Raw genomic sequence first — 20,501 nt, forward strand, 5'->3', positions numbered from 1 at the left:
GCAAAAATAACAGGGCATGTCACAACAAACTCAGCCAAGGATACACAAATGGGAATTCTTTGGCTGTAGGAGGCTTCCAAAGGCAGCTCTGGATCATGCTGCAGAGAACCCACTGCAGTCAGGTAGGAGCAGCTGGGGAGCCTCAGATTCCAGACTGCTGAGAGCACCTTTGCTGGCTCACACTGACACTGTCAACTGCAGGAGTTTTCAGTCATGTGTCAAAGAGGGTTTTATTAACACAAGAGTGGAGATTAACAACTGCTACAGAGCTTTACAAATGGGTGTTTTACAACGAGGTGACCAATGTGCAACCTGCAAGTGGAATTGCTGACTGCAGCCAGAGCTTGCAATTGCTGTAAGAAAGACCCTGCACTGAATAATTTAATCACTTGCTGCTCCTGTATGAACTGAGAGAGCTTTGCCCACATCCAGAGAGCATCCACGACCTGGAACGACTCCAGGGTTTCCTACAACAGCTTTTGAAAAAAGCAGGAAACAGGAAAGTGACAACTACAAGGCATGTCAGCAATGCCACTTCACCTGAGAAGAGGTTTCTGTCTCTGCCACTTTGTCACTCTCTGCAGGGAAGCTGTTAAGGCTTACAGAGTAAAGACAGCACTTAATACACTGTACCCTCCAGGGAGTTTGAAGTGAAGAACAGAAAACCTGGATTGGGGAATGCTGCAAAGGTTGTTGTAACTGTATCTGTTCTCTGGATGCTGCATCTTCTCAGGTGAACTCCACAAAAGCTTCTGCTCCACCTTGGAAATGAAGAAGACAAAAGCCTGAGTTCCCACAGACTTGCTACCAACATTGGTCAGGGTTAGGAACATGATGATGGAAAAAGAGCATCTTATTCATCATATCTGCTCCCTGAGGGCTTAGGAGTTGTACATGCTTTTTTTATTGACACAAACAAGCTTTAACTTCTATTGTCTTGCAGAGGAAGAGAAGGCTGAGCTCAGTTCTGGCTCACACATCATCTGCAGTTCCAGCCAAATCCCAGCCACACAACTTTTATTGCTGGGAGGATGTCAGAGGCAAAGACACAGCTGGAAGCTCAGAGCCCAGACTGAGCTTTGCTGTGCTGGCAGGGAGACAAACCAGTTTTTGATTTGTATGTAAACAGAGCCAATGTGAACTGGAAGGTCATTAAGAGAAAACACATTTTACACAACACCCATTGTACAGTTCCCTTTCCAACTTTCCCCATACCAACCATTTATTTTTTTTTAATAAGACTTTGTCTTCTCTTGTTGACTGTTTCAGTGACAATTCCTGGGTGTGCTGAAGTCAATGGCCAACCCCCACTGGAAGTGATGGAACTGAAATTCTTTAGACTGGATCCCAAGGAGGAGTTTGCCCAAGAGAGATTGCAAATCCCTTCCTCTGCTTTCCCATACAGTAATTACCTGCAGAAAATGCATCCATTGCAGAGGCAAGGATGATGTTTTCCAAAGCATGTCACAGCCTCAGATCTCACAGATTTACTTTAACTGAGGCACTCACATTTTCTACTGTAGCCACAATTAAAATGAGATGATGAGAATCCACAAAGAAACCACACAGTTTTTGTGATCAAGGTGTCAATGTCTGATCCATTCTTGTGAGAAGGCTTTTAAGAGCATTCCCAGCAGAAATAGGGATGTATTTTCCCTGAGTAAGCTTGGAGGAATGTAGAGATTCAAAAGCTTAAGCAGAATCCCAGCTAGATTTTTTTCTGTTTGTTCCTCCTTTTTAAATTGCTGTGATTATTTGATATAATTGTTACTCTTTAAGGGTAAGAGTTAAGCACTTCTCTGAAAAAAGACCTGTGTCTGCTTATAATGAACAGCTGCAGGTTCAAATGAGGGACTACCAGAGATGTTGCTGGGTATCAAAGCAGGGAACCTTCAGAAGCAAAGGGAAAGTGCCTGTGATTCTCCATTAGTTCCTCAGGGTCAGTGTTGGCAAAACACACTGAATTGTTCTACATGTAACCAGCCAAATAAAGAGGTTGTTGTAGTTTGCTGTGCTTAAAAGGGGACTCCTGGGTATAACTGTTGAAAATAGCTTTAATCTAAAGACTGTATCTTTCTATAGCTTCCTGGAAGCATGAAGAAAGTCCACTCCAAATGTTTTACCAGGAAATCAGCAAACTCAAAGACACTTCCTTCTGCTTGGACACAAGTGCTCTAGTGACAGAATGGCTCCCAGCCAGGAAATCTGTGTTCCCAGGAGACAGCAAAGCTGGGACAAGAACCATCTGCAAATCCAGGATGGCTCCTTGGAGCTTTCTTTGCTCTGAAGATGAGGCCTGCCTTTAATGTATGTGCAGGACATTTAAAAATCATTCATGAAAGAATAGTAAAAGGCAGCTCTGAATGAACTAAGCATGGACAAAAGAAAAAAACCTCCTTGTAATGGATTTTCCTGTTCTCCTGCATGTCCCTGTCTTCAGCCCCAGACTCCTGAAACACAGCCATTATGCACAGCTTTATTTCTTTTCTTACCATAAGCTTAGCAATGCTGATGGTTTTTCAGTCAAATCAAACTTTCATCAGCTTCAGGGGATGGCTAAGATCCCTCTTCTCATCTTTCATGTTTTGAGATCAGTATTTCATGGTTTTTATTCTGCTAAAATCATCTTGAGAACTAAAAGTATAAATTTCAATGCAGAGTACATTGATTTGATTTCCATAAACCATTTTGTCCTTTAGCTGTACTCCTTCATTTCCCCCTGCATTTATTCTGAGCCCTTGGCTTCTCTGGCCAGGCTGTGCCTTCAGTGATGGGCTGGGACAGGTCCCTGTTGGTATCTGAGGGAGGAGAATCCTTGAGTGTTTCCAGGGGTACCATTGCTGAGGGACCCAGGGCCCTCTGGCACTGAAAGGATCTTTCTCCCCTTCCCCCTTGGTGGAAGCTCCTTTTGCTGAAAAGCTGAGGCTTCCTGGTTCATGGCAGTCCCAAGGGGAAAAGGGGGCAGATTTCCTTATTGACAAAAATATCTAACTCAGGACAAAATAGCTAAGCCTCACTTAGTGCAATACAAAGCTTTGTTTCAGAAAACAGCTTTCCTGGAGGGCTGTGAGACAGCTCAACCCCCAGAAGAATTTCCTCTTAAATTATTGCATAGAGCAACAGTTATAAAAGCAGATGCCTGAAGGCAGACTTTGATATAATCCTTTTTATAAAGTGTTCTGAGGTCCTAAAATGCCAGCAGGAACTGCCACGAAGGAAAGCTTTTTGAAAAAATTATCTATTTAGAAATGTAAATATAAATAGGTGGCCAAATCTTTTATTGTCTTCTCAGAAAGAAAACAATTGACATTTCCAGAATTACACTAAACAGAAATGAAACTTGGCTACAGATTGATAAATATCAAGATCCCCACCTGAGTGGCAAAATGCCCTCTTGTCATGATGAAGCTTGTTAGTGCTGAGGATGATTTTGAGCGTGTTTGGCTGATTCAAGGGATGTAGGTTGATTTCCCTGCAATACACACTGAGCATGTGATCAATTTACATGTCAGATTTCTGGTCCCACAGATGTCGTTCTTAATTACAGAAAATTCTGAACAAAAAAAAGGCCTCTACAGCATTGCTGGGATAAGGAAGATTAAGAAAATCCCATCACTCACTCCTGAAATATGCAGCTCTTCCAGAATAAAGCATGGCAGCAATTTTAATCAGCATACAGATCAGCTTTTTAGAATTAGCAATAAAATAAAATGTCAAACCATGATACCACAGGGAACTTAGGAAGACAAAACGTAACTCATTACCACAATTACTCCAGCAGAATTAAAACTATTAACTATGATCCCAAAATATGAAATAATAGAACAGGAAAGAAGAAATATTAGGGAATAATATCACCTTTATGATAGAAACATAATAAGTCAGATGAACACATTTTTTAGAATCTCACAGTTCTGTGCACTCAGCACTCCCCATCAATAAACAGCAAATCCAAACTGGATCAATGGGATGGACTTAATGATTGTGCTTCTAAATTCTAATTTTAAAAAAGGCTCAGATTTCCAGTGATATATTTTGTTTTCTGAAGGGCCTGAGTGTTTTTGTATCTTTGTGATCACCACAACCAGACACACACACTATTTACTTAAGGATATATTTTTCCCATGACCTTACAGCCTCATTTCTCTGCCATGGAGAGGTCATGGAAGGAAGTTTGTTAGAAGTTAAATATGAGGAAGTGCAATAAAGCCTATTTATCTTATAGGAGGAAAAAATGAGTCAAACAACACAGAATTATTACATAAAAAAATGAAAAAAATAAAAAAGATTTTGAGTCTCTCTGCAGCCTCATAAAAATAGCCAGTGATAGTGCATGGGCAGATGTGCTCTCTGCTGTGCAGTGTCTGACCAGAGCCCTTTTGGACTTCAGTGCAATAATAATAATAATAAAAAAGCAAAGGGAGTGCAATTTCCATGGAAACTTGGAAAGAGATGTAACATTGTTTGCCGTAAGCGTCCGACTGTGAATGGAAAATTTTCCAGTTTACACAGATCTCAGCTATTATTTTCTTTGCACTGCAGACTTGGGCCAAATATTTTCTGTCATATTAAAGATGCTAATAGTCAGTTTTACTTTCTGTCCAGAACAACTGTGCACAAAAGCTTCAGAATCCACAGTAAAACATCTGATATTTATCTTTCCATGAACCCAAAACACACATTAGAAAAAAAAGAATCATTTGGGCTTCCTTTTATCTGCTTCTCTTCAGAAAGAGAAGGCAGATCAGAAATCATCTCCTCTTTATGTGCAATGTTTCAGACTAATAGACAGCCAGAGCATTGGCAGATGTGCCCACTGTAAATGGGAGCTTAACTCACAGGAAAATCTGCTGTTGAAGCACATAAGATGATAAAAATATACCAAAAGCACAGAGTTTACATTAACATTTATATAATTAATGGAGTGACTTTTATCTTACATGAGTTTCAGAACTCGCTCTCTTGCTACTCCTCCCTTACTCAGCAGCAGGAATAATTGTGACAGTCCAGAAATTAATTTTGAACACAAGCCCAAGTTCTGAGCTGGGCTGCTCCAAGTGTTAAGTCTTGTGTGGGAATGGTAACAAAAGTAGATTGTAGAACTTTTGTCCCCTAAATGCAGCTGGTTGGTGCAGTGTGGGAGCTGTGATAATGGCATGGCAGCTCAGGGAACACCTCTGCAAATCTGGTGCCTGACCTGTACTAGTCACAAGTTGGAAGAGTCCAGAGCTCAAATCTAAATTAGTCTGGAACATGTGTGCATGCCCAGACATCCCTGCCCTTCCCACTCCTGGACATGTCCCACAGAGAAAAGAACTTTTCTGCAGGAAATGTGTGATCAGATCTCTAGGGCTGAAATGTGGGTACAGTTTGGGGCCATATTTATGCAGATTTGAGTTGTCTTTAAGTGAGATAACAAACACAATGGCAACATCAAACACAGCTCCTGAAGAATCCAGGCAGAGCAGTTGTGTGATAGAGACTGAGCTGGTCCTGCTGGGAACCCTGGAATAATTGAGACAGGCATTGTTTAAGGCAAAGCACTGCTTAAGAAGGATTTGGTGTTTAGCACAGATTTCATCAGAGGCTGACTGAAGCTTTCTCTTCACAAGTTCACACCGAGGCCCAAAAGTCGTGTTGGTTTTATACCTGCCTGCCCAGAGAGATGACAGAGCAAGTCAATCACCTGGCTTTGAAAATCCATTTCCCCTTTTACATCTTGCAAATTCTACTCACTCACTTGTAGATCACACAAAGAAAGAGGAAGCAGCATGACTCAGCTCCACACTACAATGGCTGGAGCAGATCCAGACCTTGCAATCCTTTGGGCTTTCCTTACCAAAACACAAAGCTGCAGCTTGGCTAATGTAAAGCATGCAGTGTTTGTGTAAGCAGTGGGAGATGGGCAGCAGGCCAGCAGCTCTCCCAGAGCAATGTGCTCCTCCTTTACATTGATGGCAAACCATCTTCTCAAGAGTTCAGCAAGGAACAAAAGAGTCAAAGGGCTCTGATCTTAAAATGCTAAGGAAGAACAGCCTCCTGAGCTGTATTCTGTAGGCATGAATTTACATTGAAATCTAGTGGTAAATAATGCATTATTTTAGCAAGCTCCACACAATGCCATACCAGCAAATATTTTTGTATAACCTGGAAATTACGTAAGTCTTAAGAGACACAGGAAAACTCTTGACCTTAGTGAATCCAAGAACTTGGAGTAAGTTTCAAGAACCCTGGGTCCAGTGTTTTGTCTAAACCACTGGAAAACAGTATCTAAAAATCAGCTACACTAGAAATTCAGTGTGGTCTAGAAATTAATTCTGATCCTCTACCAGTTTGCTAACACCTGATCCACAGATGTTTTTCATGAAGAGCATCCACATGGTGAGTGATGGCACAGTAAATAATGCACTGTAAACACACTTAACTTTGCTGTGTAAACAAGCTCTGAGCAAAATTCATCAAGAACTTCACTTCATTTACTCCCTGAATGCACAACAAAGCTGAAGGGTTTGATGGTTATCTCACAGCAATCTAACTCAGAGATAAAGACCTCAAACCCAAAGCTGTTTCTTGGAGCAATGATGCACATTCCAGCCCAGCTCTGGGCAATGGGATGGCTCTGTCATTTCGGGCACTGCCTTCACAGGGGGGAGCAGAGCTCAGGACAGAAATGTGTGCAATAATAATAAAGTAAGAAAGAGGCATCAGCCAAGAGATTTCTCTGAAAAGGCCCTCACCTTCCAAAGATTGACTTGCAACAAGCAGCAGCTCCTTGGGCTGTGTGTGTGGGGTGACTGAGCAGCAGCAGAACTTGCATCACTCACCAGCCAACCTCACACTGCTTCAGAGGATAAAAGGCCAAGTGGCTTCAGGGCTTTACTGTCAAAGATGGTTCATTGAGCAGACTTTATGCTTAGCAAAGCTGAGCAGCTTTTTCCTTATTCCTCCCCAGAATGTTTTGGGCATTGTCATATGCTTGTACTACAGAACTTGCAGTTACCCAAAGCCAGCTCATGAGAAGTGAACGGAAACATCTCTTTCATTCCAAAGGAAAAACAACTTTTGTGCTGTTTTCCTCAGCAAGCTGAAAACTTGGAGAGAAACCTAAAGCTAAAAAAAGCAAAGAACTCAAAAAGATTCATATTCTGGACTGTGGTTCCTGCTGCCTTAGCTCAAGGGAAAATATGGTCATGGGAAAAGGGCCTGCCTGGAGCCAGAGTTTTTTCCAACTCTGCTCTAGCTAGAGTGGCTTTAAATCAATATGCTGCTATTATTTCTTCATAAACAGAAATATTCTTTATGGGCTGTGTGATAGTTCTTTGCAAGTGAAACAACCACTTGTATCATGTTTCCTAGCAATCAGTGTCTCATTCAGATCTTATACACAGACAGTGATTGGGCAATCTGAGAGGCTTTTACAACATCAGTTCCAAGTGTCACTGATTCAAAGTGTTAAATCACCCTCCCAGAGGAGAGTTCCTGCACAGAGAAGTGTCAGCTTTGCCACCCTCTGCAGCTACACACAGCTGAAACAACACCACACCTCAGAAAAACAGATCTTGCATGGCTTCATGTTGAAGAGTCTCACTGCCATGTTACTGTGGACTGTCTTTAGTACTGCACTTCACTTTTGTCTTTAGCCAGGACTAAAGCAGATTGTAAATACAATAGAATTCCACCCTAACCTTGAAAGGACCACCTACAGACAAACCTGCCCCAGGCAATCCAGAGAATTTCTGTCTGTCTGCAGTTGTTATACAACAAAATGTGATCATGCTGCCCAGACACAGGGGGCCAGATGCCAGCAAGTGTGGTTATCATTATTCCAAATGCTGTATGAACAGAGCTTCACCTAGGAATTCTGATCCCCATAATGCAAAAGAATTGTCTTCTGCATTGATTAGATTTATGAGAAGAATTAACAAAAATATCTGATATTGTCTTTCTTGAGATTCCTCAAGGCTTTTAGAACAACACACTCAGCTCTCCTGAATGTTAAAATGAACTTCAACCCCCTTTAAAACTGGAATTCTGCTGGAAAGGAAAACCAGTTACCTGTGATCCAGGACTGTGACATCAGAAGCAGGAATCCCCAGGACACAGCAACTCTGTTCCAGCTCTTTCTTACGAATCTCCCCTTGATTGTAATAATTTCCTGAAAACAGCAAACACAGCAACACCATCTAACTCAGTTTAGGTTCACATCAAGGGGTCCAAACAGTTCAGCATCTTCTTCCTTGCTCCATTCACAGAGGAAATTAAGGCAGAAGTGATATGGCAAGACTGCAAAAACTTAGAGAGGCAAAAGAAGAGAGAAAACCTAATCAAGACAGAGGCAGCTGGGAGAAGTTGTAACAGAGATCAACAACTAACAGGGAAATGGGATTCATCATCTTAAAACATTGGCTCCTTCTTCACTGAATTATTTTCTTCTCATCTTGCCCTGACATTCCCTTATTTTTTCTTGGCATCAGCCATGCAAAGTCCCTGCCAGAGCTGTGATGCCCCTTCCAGAACGTTGCTCTATGCAGGGCAATACTTGCAAGTCAGTTTTAACTTTGAAGTAATAAAATGAAAAAAATACAGTTGAGTATTAATGTGTGATTCAAGTCTGTAGTCAGCTGTCTTGAATTACACCAGAACTTTTTATTGTTGTGGGTGTGAGTCATCTAAATCTAGCATTTCTCTGGAGCAGTGCTGCAATCTGAGCCATCTCTAGCAAGCTTTGTACAATTTTCAAAGAGGGAAAGAATAACTAGAAGGAAAAATCCTCTTCCCACAGCCTGTGACTGAATGACTTTGGGAGACTGACAGTGAGTGGCTGTGGGACAAACCTTGGATTGCAGCTCCAGCAGAGTGAACTGAAGGGTGCAGCTTGTCTGGAATGACTGAGGGAGTACAAGAGGCTTCATTTCAGAGTGGTTTTTACCAGGCCATTACCACCACAGTGCTGGGAGGAAACAGCTTTTGCTGCAGTGCAGTGTCACAGCAGACTGCAGGTGATGCTTTATCCAAACACTCCCACTGCTCCCAAAATCCCTGACTTCTGCTGAACTCGAAGAAACAGCTCCACAGCTGCAGAAATGTGTCAGGACATCAGGAGTGTGTCAGTGCTCACCAGAAAGAATGGGCAGCTGTTGAGAGCAAACCCAGCTGAACAGCTGATGCTGCTGGACCTCGTCCATGGAGCACTCACAACCCAGCCAGCTACTACAGAGAGCAAAGCACATTTAGACTGAGTTATTAATTCAATCTAAGATTATTTAGTGTGTCAAAGACTGATTTCTTTTTCCCAGTGCTGTAATTCTAACTCATTTCTCAGTCAAATTGATTGATAACTGAAAACTGCAAGTACAATGGTTTTTAAGTAATGATTTTGTCTCAGTGTTAACAATTTGCAGTGCCTTTGATCAACTCACTTGTCATCATCAATCACTCAAACAATGAGAGGATGAACCATCTGAATCACCCACAAGACTAATCAGAGGCTTTTAAAATAAAAATCTCTTAGCTCATAAAGGTGCTCTCCCCTACATTTCCTTACAAGTGAGAAAGTACCTAGAAGGAAACAGCAAACACCCTGAACGTGTCATGCCACTGAATCAGGAGTAAAGAGAAAAGAAAATTCAACAAAATAGACAGAAACACAACACTTTGGAAAGTTCTCTAGCAGCAGCAGTGTATTAGTCCCCAAACTGAAATGGCAGAGCTGCACTTCAGTAATCTCCCCACAGCTGTGGAGAAGCCAGACTCTGTCCCTCAGCAGGGACAATGAAAGCTCTGCACCAAATCTTGAATGGGAGGTGCAGAGCCATCAGTGAAGCCACCAAACCACTGGACTTCAATAGTTCAATCCCTGTCTTCTCACCTGATGGTCTGGCAGGACAGAAAGCTTTGGAAATGTCACAAATGTTGGCAGTGAACTGGCTGGAGCTGCCAAAGGCACAGGGGGCTCTTTCCCAAAGCTAAGCAGCTCTCAGTGTAAGAATTCTGGTACTGCAATGTGGTCTGAAAGATCAACTCAAACCAGGTTGTTTCTTATGCACAGAAACCTGAACAATGCAATAACTGCTCAGGTGTCAGCTCTGCAGAACAATCTGGAGCTTCAGCAGATCATGAGAAGAACACAAAAGTGTCATGTGCTGTGGAAAGTTCTTGCTCTGGGCAAACAGTGGAGCCTGTAAGAATCTCTCCTCTCTACTCAGCCCCAGCTGCAGTGCTGCTTCCAGTTTGTCATCACTGCCCTTCCAAAAATTACATGAACCAAAGGAAGAGTCCAAGGGAGAGTGATGAGAATGATTAGAGGTTTAGAAAACATGATCTATGAGGGAAGACTGCAAGTAATCAGGTTGTTTAGTCTGGAGAAGATAAGGCAGAAGAGGCAGATAACAGTCCTAAAATATGTAAGAGGCTGTTACAAAGGGATACTCTGATTTCTATGTTCCTGCCAGGCATGAAAAAATAAACAAACAAGCTTAAATTACACCAGTGACTCAGGAAAAAGTGATTTGAGGGAGAGCTAAAGCAGCACCGACTCAGACCCCACAGGCTGAGGCACCTCCCCGGACATCCGGAGAACAAACATTTGTCTGCAGCAAATGAAGACGCATCGCTGCTGCCTCCAGGTCAGCACTGATGGGCAGCCCGGCCTCGCATTCCCTTCCGGGCTATTGTTCCATGATCGCATTGCAACGCAAGTGCTGCTTTAGATGTGTTACAGTGGATGTATCGCGACATTAAAACTGGACCATCCAAACAAGTCTTCCGCAAGACAACAGAATCACAGGGAGATGCCAAAAGGCCGCGCCGAGCAGCACCTTTGACAGCCCACTGACACCGCCGCGCAGCCTGAAAGCGCCTCAGCGTCGCGACTTTCAATTTGAACACGTTCCCCTCCGTTCCCTCACGCCACGCTCTTGTAAAGGAGAGGGAGGCGAGGCACGGGGAAGGGCGGGCGATGGCCGCACCGTGCCTCAGTTTCCCCACAGCATCAGGGCGCGGGGCCACACACGTGGGGAGCCATCGCGGCGGCCTCCCCGTGCCCCGGGGGTTGGCGGGGATGGGGGTGCGGGTGCGTGGGTGGTCCCCGCTCACCTGCGGAGCAGCAGAGCACGGCGGGGGCGGCCCCGGCGCTGCGCAGGCCGAGCAGGGCGGGGGCGAAGAACATGGCCTCGTCATCGGGGTGCGCCGTCAGCACCAGCGCGCGCCCGCCCCGCGCGCCCCCGCGGGACCCCGCGCGGCCCCGGCGCAGGCGGCGCGCGCCCCCGAGCAGCAGCAGCAGCAGCAGCGGCGGCAGCGGCAGCAGCGCCGCGAGCGTCCCCCAGCACCACGGGCCCGCTGCCATGGCGACCGCCCCGCGCCGCCGCCGCGCCGCCGGGAAACGCCGCCCGCCGCGCGAAGGTTCCGCCGCACGAAAGGGTCCCACCCTCCCCAGGGCCCTCCCGTCCCCGCCTCGGGGCGGGGCCGCTCGGCCGCTGCCGCGGAAACGGGGCCCGGGCCGTGCCACTCCGGGGAAATGTGTCCCGTTCCTGCTGCTCCGTGAGGAGCGGGACCCTGCCCTGGCCAGGCCCGAGGGTGTGCACTGAACACCGGCTGTGCCCCTGGGCCAAAGCCGTATTGACCCTGCCGGTGCCTCCACAGCGATTAACAGTGAAAAAGTCGAACTGCTCAGCGTGTGGTACCTTTTATCCCTGCTGTGGAAGAGACGTGGGTTAAGGGGAAGCTCAAAAGCGGGGCAGGAAGAGCTTATCTTCAGACACGTTCTGTGGGCTATCCCCAGTGTGGCTGCAAAAGGAGGGAACTTTTGGGTATGGTTTAGAAGTGAAGTCAACCACTGGAGAAAGCTGCCGAGCAGAAGGAGACAGGAAACATTAAAATAAACATGAAACAGTCAGTCAGATGCACGATGGCGTAGATACTTTGCTTTTCCTAACAGGCAATATGGAAGACTAGTGTACAGAGCAATGGTGGAGTGTGGGAATTGGGTGGGTTAAAGCATAAAAGGTGAATACAATTTATTAGAGTTCTGAGGAGCAGCTCAGACCTCAGCAGGTCTTTGCCTGACTGGTCTTCCCTGGCTCTTATTTGGACACCTTTAACCTCCAAGTGATTCCAAGCCAGTCATTGGCTTGTGTTGGGATTAGAGACTGTGAACATCAGCCCGGAGATGTGCCGTGTCACCATAGCGTGGCACTTTTAACCACTGTAATAACCCAACCCTTGGTACAACACGTGTTTGCTGAGCGATCCTGCTTGCCACAGGGTGAGCCCCGGCTTTTTTCGTCTGAACCAGTAATTGTGTGGGCACCCATCCTGCAGATGTGGGCACGACTTCTCCATTTAATGGAAATTGTGACCATGAAGTAATCTAACCTTGCCTAATGCTATGTCTTTCCCATAGGAAACCTGATTAGAGACTAAATTGTGATTTTAGCGCATCCAGAGTCTCACATTTGCACGTACGACGCCGTGCAGGTTTGAAACTCCTGAGAACGCAGGGAACGAGTTACACACTCCTCATTCCGGGGGAGGAATGAACAGACATTTAACGAGATTTAAACCTCTCTCACATTTTCGGAAGTCATTCGTCGCCGGGGCTCGGGCCCGAGCTCAGGGACAGCGCGGGAAGCACCGCGGACGGGGCGGGAAGAGCCCTGCGGGACCGGACGGGCTCCGGGCGATGCTCCCGTGAGGGGCTCCTGAGGCCGCGTTCATCGGCACGGCCGCGGCCCGAGCCCCTTATGGGTTATTATCAATTTACATCGGTCCGGCGGGGGCCAGCGGGGCGCTGCGGCACCCTGGCGGTCCAAGCCCCGGGAGCCCCTCACGGGCCCGGCCCCGTTCGCCTCATGGCGGCCGCGCCCCCCCCGGCCCTCAGCGGGAGGGGGAAGGAGCCCCTCCCCGCCGCACCGGCCAGCGGTCCTGGAAGGGGCATAGCACCCTGCCCTCCCACCGCCGCGCTCTCCTGTGGCTCTTCTCGACCTGTTGCAGCCTGTGCCTCACCACACAGCGGCACAGCCTGAAGAAGGGGAGAGCCACCGTGGCCGGTGAAAGGTACCGAGCCTCGGTGCCGCGGCTTATTCGGTATCTGGCAGGACCTGGCGGGAGGGGGCGGAGCGCGCGGGACCGGGGGAGGGGAGGCAAGATGGCGGCGGCGGCGGCGCTGAGGGTGAGGTGAGACGCCGCGCCCGCCCAGCCCCGCCGGGACCCGCCGGCACCCGCCGCCCGGGCCGCCCCCGCGCCGCGCCTCGGTAAGCGCGGGGAGCCCGGCGGGGCGGCGCGGGGGCAGCGGGCTGAGCGCCTCCGCTGTGAGGAGGAGGAGGAGAAGGAGGAGGGGGAGGAGGGGGAAGAGGCGGGGGCCCGGCCATCCCGTCCTCCTCCCTCCTCACGGGGACGGAGCCCTGTGGTCTCCGGGGGGAGGGCGCTGGAGCCGGGGGTGCCCGTGGGGCAGCCGCCGGGGGTGCGGGGGGTTGGCGGATCAGGGGCGGGGGGTGCCCGGTGCCCGCGGGGCTCTCCCCCATTGACGCTGAGGGTGCGCGGGGATGGCGGGGCACGGAGCGCTGGCCCTCGCTGGGAAGTTTGTGCAGAAATCCCAGAGCATCTCCGTGCTGGGTGTTCATCCTTGCGCTGTGGGCAGGAGGAGTGCAAGTTAAAAAAGAAAAAAAAATTAAAAGAAGGGTCCGTTCTTCAAAACCGTCCCCCTCGGAGGCTCGGCCAGGAGCGCGGTAGTTGCTGAGGATGTGCTGCGGCCACAGCTCCGTGTCGGGCGAGCATCGCTGTCAGTGCCGGGGAGTTGTTGCTGATGCTGACGCTGAATTATTCATATGGGACCTGTAAACATCCCCGGCTTCTGTCATCTCCGGGCTGCTGCAGGGCACAATGGAAGTGGCTTTTGCTAGAATTATTCTGACTTGATGGTAAAGAACTTCGTGCTTGCTGATTTTTCTGTACGTAGAAAAGCTGTGTGTATCAAGTTGGTTGCAGTTAGGCAGGAGTCGAGGTGGATGTATGAACTGTCAGTGGCAGACAGGCTCAAGTAAGCAAGTCGATATTGTGAACAATCTGTTGTCCAAAATCTGCTTCTTCGTGTTTCACAGATATGGTCTGTTACCTTTTCATGACTCGAAATGTTGGTGTAACCTGGGACAACTTATTGCAGTGGAGATGTCTAGTCTTGAATGCTTGATTTTTGTGGCAGTATTCTTTTATTAATTTTCTATAGTTATTAACTGTTTGAGCTCAGATAGGGATTTTTATCCTAGGCAGGATGATTTGAGAGGTAAAATCCAGAGCAATTATAACAAAAGCTGGTGTTGGTAAGTGCACAGTGTAAGTGCCTGAAGAAGTGGACACAATTATGTCACTGCACACAAGGACTGTGCAGCTCGGTTGCAGTTTTGCACTGGAATTTTATTCCGCAGAATGTTGTTATTCCTGATTAACTAAACAACCTTGACATTTGGAAAGGAAGTCTGGAATATTTGAAGTGGATTTCTAGTTAGCTGAAATGTGGTGTCTTGTGTTGTGGGATGAAAGAGCTTCGTGCTTAGCTCAGGGATTCAAAAGTTCAGGGGAAAGGAGCCAACTGCAGTGACCCTTTTTTGTGAAAGCGTGGTAAATTTTTTCTTTACGTCACTTTTCTTTGTGATATGGTATGGGCTGCTGAAGAAAGAGAGCTCTTTTGTGATTTATGTGCAGGGTAATTTGTTTGAAATAACACTGTTTGATATTGGTCACTAAGATATCTAAACTTGTTGCTGCAATGTGGGGAAGAGCAACGTTTTGGAATCTTCTTTCTAGGAGTTATAATGTGGGCTTTTTAGTATGTGGAGAGGATGTTACAAGTGTTTGCTTCCACATGTGTTGCTTCTCTCTAGCTTCTTAATCATTGCAGCCATCAATTAAAAGTAACTCTCCAGACTGCAATGACATGCACAGAATCAGAATATATTCATTTTGCTACATTGTGCTACTGCTGTTTTGTTTTGAATACACTTTGTCTCCTACAACCACTCATTTTAGTTGCTCTTTCAGGGCAGACATGTTTTCCATTGTGATCTAAAAGGATCTACAAAACTCTCTCAAAAACTGTGGTAGAAGTAGGGACAGACCTTAAAGCTCCTTTCCAATTCCTCCCTCAAGTCCCTTTCCACAGCCCTTGTGCTCCTCTGACTGCATCTTCTGAGTTATTTCATTTCTCAGTTGTAGCATGAATGAGAGATGCTCACAGGGAAGGGAAGCTGCCTCTGCTTCAGCTGCTGTTAAATGCATGAAAGCAACTGAAAAAAACCTTCTGTAGTAGAGAACAATATTTCTTATAAATAAGAAATTTATACTCTTTCAAAGCTCTCTGCAAAAGTTCTGGTGACATGTTTTATTCCTCTATATGGCCTTTTGCCTACAAAATGATTTAAATGAAGGCTTTCTTGGCTGATTCAAAATATTATTTAGGGTTCTGATGTGTGTAGTGACTTATATTAAAGATTTTAACAATTGTGGAGCTGGAAGGGGCCTATTCCCCATGCAGGTGCAGTGCAGCACAGAACAATCTCAAGAACAGACCTGTAACCAGACAGTGGTTTCATAATGCAAGCAAACATTTCCTGGATGCCAGGCTTGAGCTCTTCAAGTCATTTATGTTCTTTAGTCAAATCTGAATCTGTGTTTCAATGTTGGGCTATAAACTGAACATGGTACCTTCCCTCCTACTGCAACTGCTCCAGGTAAAAATTCTGACCTATGCAGGACTGCTGTCTGTAAATATTTACTTTGTGATACTTCTAAATCATGCAAATAGCCAGGACAGTGCTGAATGTATCTTCCATTTCAGTGTCTCTCTCCTTCAGTGATTCTCCCTCAAGCAATGAACTTCAGTGAGGTTCCTTTCCCTTCCATGCTCCTCCAGTGAGGTTCCTTTCCCTTCCATGCTCCTCCAGTGAGGTTCCTTTCCCTTCCATGCTCCTTCAGTGCTCTCCCAGCCTCTGTTGAGTCCAGCCTGGGCCTGCTGGGCTCTGCTCAGTGAGCTGTGTGAGACAGAGGGCTCAGTCTTACCTTGGAGCTGTGTTTCTTCCCAGTATCCTAAGAGATATTGCCATGTCCTTGCCCAGCTCTACATCTAAACCACTCATAGTGTTCCCCCTCCCAGACTGTCTGGATAGACCTAGACCTTCTTTTTTTCTTCAGGCTCAAGGGAGATGTTGGTCTATGTGGTTTTGAAGTCAGCAACTTTACCTCCTTAGGATTGCAAAGGTTATTGCAAAATTTAAGATACCCTCTTGGTACAAAGATGCATCAGCCCTCTCTGAAAAATCCTATTGTTCATAACTTTCAGCAGTAAAAAAACGTAGAAATGAATGTTTCATGCAGATGGATTACCTGGACAAACTGTTGGCCAGGACTTAAAGATTCTGTGCATGTTGAGTGACTGCTCTTGGGTAAAACTGAAAATGAAAATACAGTCACAAAGGTGTTGGGGAAAAGGACACCTATAGATGGGAAGGGATGATGTTAAGTGTAAAATATGCTTTGCTTGCCTGTGCCTCGTGCTGCAGGGGAAGGACATTTGGGTAATTCTCTTTGTGTCCTCAGCATGTCAGAGAGCTCTTGTCCTGTGGGAGCAGCAGCCAGCCCAGAGCATTCCCTGGCTGTGGGCACAGAGCTCCACTGAAGCTCTGCTGGGCTTCCTGGGCACCGCCCGGGGCTGCCTGCGAGAGCTCTCCTGGAGGGATTAAAACGTGTTCACGTTTCAGGGAACACAGCAACAAATGTGAATATAAATCAGCTGCAAACCCGACTGATTCCTGGCCTGTTTGTCAGTGTTACAGAGTTAACACACAAGTTCATGACAAGTTCAAGTGCTGCTCAGCAGACAAGGCAGGTGTATGATTTCAGATCTGCTGCTTTTCACCTCATTAATAGTATTTTGGGGCAAAATGATGAATTACTGGAAGTCAAAAAATTGTATATACCCTATAGAGTTTTGTCTCATCAGGTTCATATTTTTCACCTCTTGTTCTGTTTTAATTCTGTCTGAAATGTTGGATTTTCAGAGAAGGGGTATTTGCAAAGTGGGAATTCTCCCATATAATCATTGTAACTTCATGGTTTAGCTGTCTTGGAATGTTGTATCCAGAACCTGGAATAATAAATGTCACTTGTTCCATTTTAGCCATTATTTGTATAGGTGCTGGTGTTTTTCTGTGGTCTCAAAGATCAGACTTAAGCATATCTAGAACCTTGAAGTTCTGGGTTGGTTTTGGGTTTTGTTACTCCAGATCTAAAGGATTATTTATTTATACCACTCATAGTTCAAGATCTCCTTCATTCCTGCCTTTTTCTGTGACTTGGGGGCAGTTGTACCAGTCCCAGCTGGGGTTATATCTTTATATATTGTTACATTTCCTGTGAAATAGAGTATCTTAAATGTAATCCTATATGTGGTAGCAACAAACTTTGTTTCCAGAAGGCCCTGGTGCATTTCCTGTAGAGTATCAGAATTGACCAAGTCATTGTTCTTAGATACAGTTAAAAAAAATGTTATTTTAGCCTTTCTGTACTTTTTAGTTAAAAGCTAGACTTGATTTTATCTGAACCCAGTCAGCTGAGGGGAATTATGAGGCTGATACTTGGTTTGCCCTGACCCTTTCTTTAGAAGTGTTTTTTCTTGCAATCCATCATAGTTTGTGGATTTAGTCAGTATGGACTAGTCAAGTTATATTTCCTTTTCCAAACCAAAGCTGCTTTTAAAAGCTGTCACTGCAGATCCACTTTTGATAATCAGTGAACTACAAGAAGATCCTGGAAACTTGAAACTGTGACCACAGAATTTCTTGGCTGTTAGGTGATGTCAAAAGGAATTTTACCTGCAGGTGGATTAACACTGAAGGAATAAATTCATGTGTAGGAGCTGTTCTTGAGCTGTCTACACTTTCAGCCCAAAAAAGGAGAAGAAAAATGGTTGTTCTGAAGGAATATTTTATGCACAGTGTGTGATGCATATGAAGTTTGAGGTAAGGCTCTTTCTAAGTCATAGGTGAAATGGAGCAAACCTCAGCGAGTTGTTGGACGCTTGTGAGTGAGGATGAGTTGCTGAGGAAGGGTTTTTGCAGTTCTTATCTCTGTGGTTTGTGTTGCACCTCTTGAGTCTCTTGCCTGCTGTGCTGGAGGATGCCTGGGCTGGTTTCTGTTTCACATTGCAGTTTTCAGGGTGAAGTTTGAATGCTCCACTTGGTGTTTCAGAACCAGTGGAATTACCCTGTGGCAGGGATAGGGCCCTTCAAAAGGGGTGAGGGAGATGTCTGGGGTTTAGGAGCTGCTGGAGTCACCTCAGAAAAAAGCAGTTTTCTCTTGGGAATGTGAGTCCTTCCCTGTGCAGTGTTTGGGCTCTGTAGGGTTTGCCTTGCACATTCACTTCTGGAGCTTTGGGTTCTTTGGCTCAGGAAATTTTTTCATGGTGGGCATTAACTGTGTGCCATTTACCATATTGGGCCAACCAGGAATCTGGTGTTCCTTGGGAAATGTTTTTAGGAAAGAAGCTATCTTTGTTTCTATGACATACTTTTAAACCAAGAAAACCCTGTAATGTTTGTACCCTTCTCAGTTTTAAGTCATCGCTCTATGGTATTTTTAGTCAAGGAAATGTCTACATCCTTAATTTCCATTTCTGAAGGGAGGACTTCCTCCTACCTCTTTTGGCTGGTTTTGGTGTTCTTGTGACCCTCCTTGGCAGAAGAGATCTGGATAAGCTCCATGGCAGGGTGTAAGAGCTGTTCCTCCATGAAAATCCAGGAGGAGCTTTCCTCCCTCAGGGATTCTCTGCATCCCAGGGTATTCCGTGGTGACTGCTGAGTGGATGCTGGAGATCTGGACTCACTGCAAGTGGATGTGCTCAGCATCCCTCTATTTTTATTTTAGTTTTTGGTAGGCAAGTGGGTAATTGATCAGAAACTTCAAAAGATGTTGATGTGATTTTAGTTTTTCCTGTTATTTCCCCTCTATAATGCAGCAAACTTGTGTATGGCCTGGGCCCTGAAATCGTGTATTAGCAACTTTTCTTTGAGATCATAAATTACAGGAGGGATTAAAATAGAATTTCCAGGAGAGGAGTATCTTGTCAGCTGAATTTGATCAACCCCATTTTGGTAAGCAGAAATTCTGTTTGTATTTGTAGCAGGAGAGAGACAAGAAAGGAACTGTTGTTTAAGATGAAGTACAACAATGGGATCCTGAGATCTGGCAAGAGCTTGGATGGAAATTACATGTGTAAGGATGCAACCAATTCTCACCTTTGGAATGGCAACAAAAATTGCTTTGAATGTCTCTTAAATACTTATTTAATATTTAGTGTTCAAAAACTTCTACTTGAAGTACTTTAAGCAGCTGGTTACCTGTGAATGGGGAATCTTTTCCTATTAAAATATGGGTATAAGAACCTATTTTAATTTTTTGGCTCCCTTGATGGAAATGGAAAAGTCTTCCTAGTAGAGAGTCAGTGTGACATCTTGAATTGACAGCTGTAATGCTCCTTAACTTGTGTCACGTCTGTAATTGGCTAAATTAAAGTTTACCATGTGTCATGGAGAATATGTCAGGCACTGTAGAGCTTTGGATGTTCAGAAATAAGATTATTTTGTACATTAATGGAAATTTCAGGGCGTGAGAAGGGTTGGATTCAGATGTTTGGACTTTTCTAGGCATCTATTTTTCAAATACTCCTGTTGGTTGATTTATATGATGTTAATAATTAATGGGGAGAATGTTGTTCAGTGCTGGTAGTAAAACACAGCCTTACAGATGTAACTTTTGTACTGTATTTCTAGCAGGGATAGAAATAATGATTTTTCCATCAATAACTTTGTGAGTAGAGGCAGTGCAACTGAATGAGATTAAAGTTCTTGGGAATTTATGGTGTATTTGGAAATTTATGATTCTGTCTCTCACAGAAGAAGAAAAGGCATTTGCACATGTGGAATTGTCTTGGAAAATTCAGCAGTGACTTGTTCTCAACTTGGAGAAAATACATTCATTGTTTCTGTCCATTCCAATGGCATATGTCCTTGTGCTTTGACTACAAGCTTTTGAGAATTCTGCAGCATAAAATTGAGTGAAAAGGAGTGAAAGAAAGATTAGAAAAAGTGTGGAAGAGGCCCTGAGCTTTGGGGCTGACGCCTATGTTCTGCAGAAATGGGAAGCACAGAACTCTGGGGCATATTTCAATGACCATTACTCAAGTTGGCTTTAATTTTAGTTTTGACCTTTGCACATGGTTTTTTTTTGCTTGTAGCACACAAAGAATTTTTCATCTTTTAGAGGGTATGCCCAGCAGATTTTCATACTTTGCAGTACATCTCATCTGTAAGCTTGGCCATTGTAGCTGGAATACAGGTCCTTCAGTTTTAAAGCACAGAATGATCTTAAATCTGCTCAGGCATCAACCTTCTTGAATGAAAACCTTCTACCTTTCAGGATTGTCCTATCTATTGATCTTGTAGCTCACTTCCCAT

The 20,501-nt window shown here is 45.2% G+C and overlaps 2 protein-coding genes across 7 annotated transcripts in view; one reads left to right on the forward strand and one right to left on the reverse strand.

The window, feature by feature from the left end:
• PIGL (phosphatidylinositol glycan anchor biosynthesis class L) overlaps positions 1-11,403 on the reverse strand; it is a 53,763-nt gene extending 42,360 nt beyond the window's left edge. For 2 of the 5 annotated variants that reach the window (XM_071447880.1, XM_071447879.1), the window contains exons 1-2: positions 11,095-11,321; positions 8,056-8,155 (exon numbers count right to left, since the gene is read on the reverse strand). In XM_071447880.1, the coding sequence (XP_071303981.1) occupies positions 8,056-8,155; positions 11,095-11,178 (184 nt within the window). In that variant the 5' untranslated portion in view covers positions 11,179-11,321. Of the gene's footprint in view, positions 1-8,055; positions 8,156-11,094 lie in introns of all 5 variants that reach the window. The other 3 variants (XR_011682394.1, XM_071447877.1, XM_071447881.1) reach the window with 3 other exon arrangements.
• Positions 11,404-13,097: 1,694 nt separating this feature from the next.
• Positions 13,098-20,501, forward strand: part of NCOR1 (nuclear receptor corepressor 1) — a 55,835-nt gene continuing 48,431 nt past the window's right edge. For both annotated transcript variants that reach the window (XM_071447955.1, XM_071447956.1), the window contains exon 1: positions 13,098-13,250. The gene's annotated coding sequence lies outside the window, so the exon portion shown is untranslated. The remainder of the gene's footprint in view (positions 13,251-20,501) is intronic.

This window comes from Agelaius tricolor, unplaced genomic scaffold (genome assembly GCF_023055355.1).
Source record: "Agelaius tricolor isolate 1412-34295 unplaced genomic scaffold, bAgeTri1.0.p SCAF_25, whole genome shotgun sequence".
In the NCBI taxonomy this organism is placed as follows: Eukaryota; Metazoa; Chordata; class Aves; order Passeriformes; family Icteridae; genus Agelaius; species Agelaius tricolor.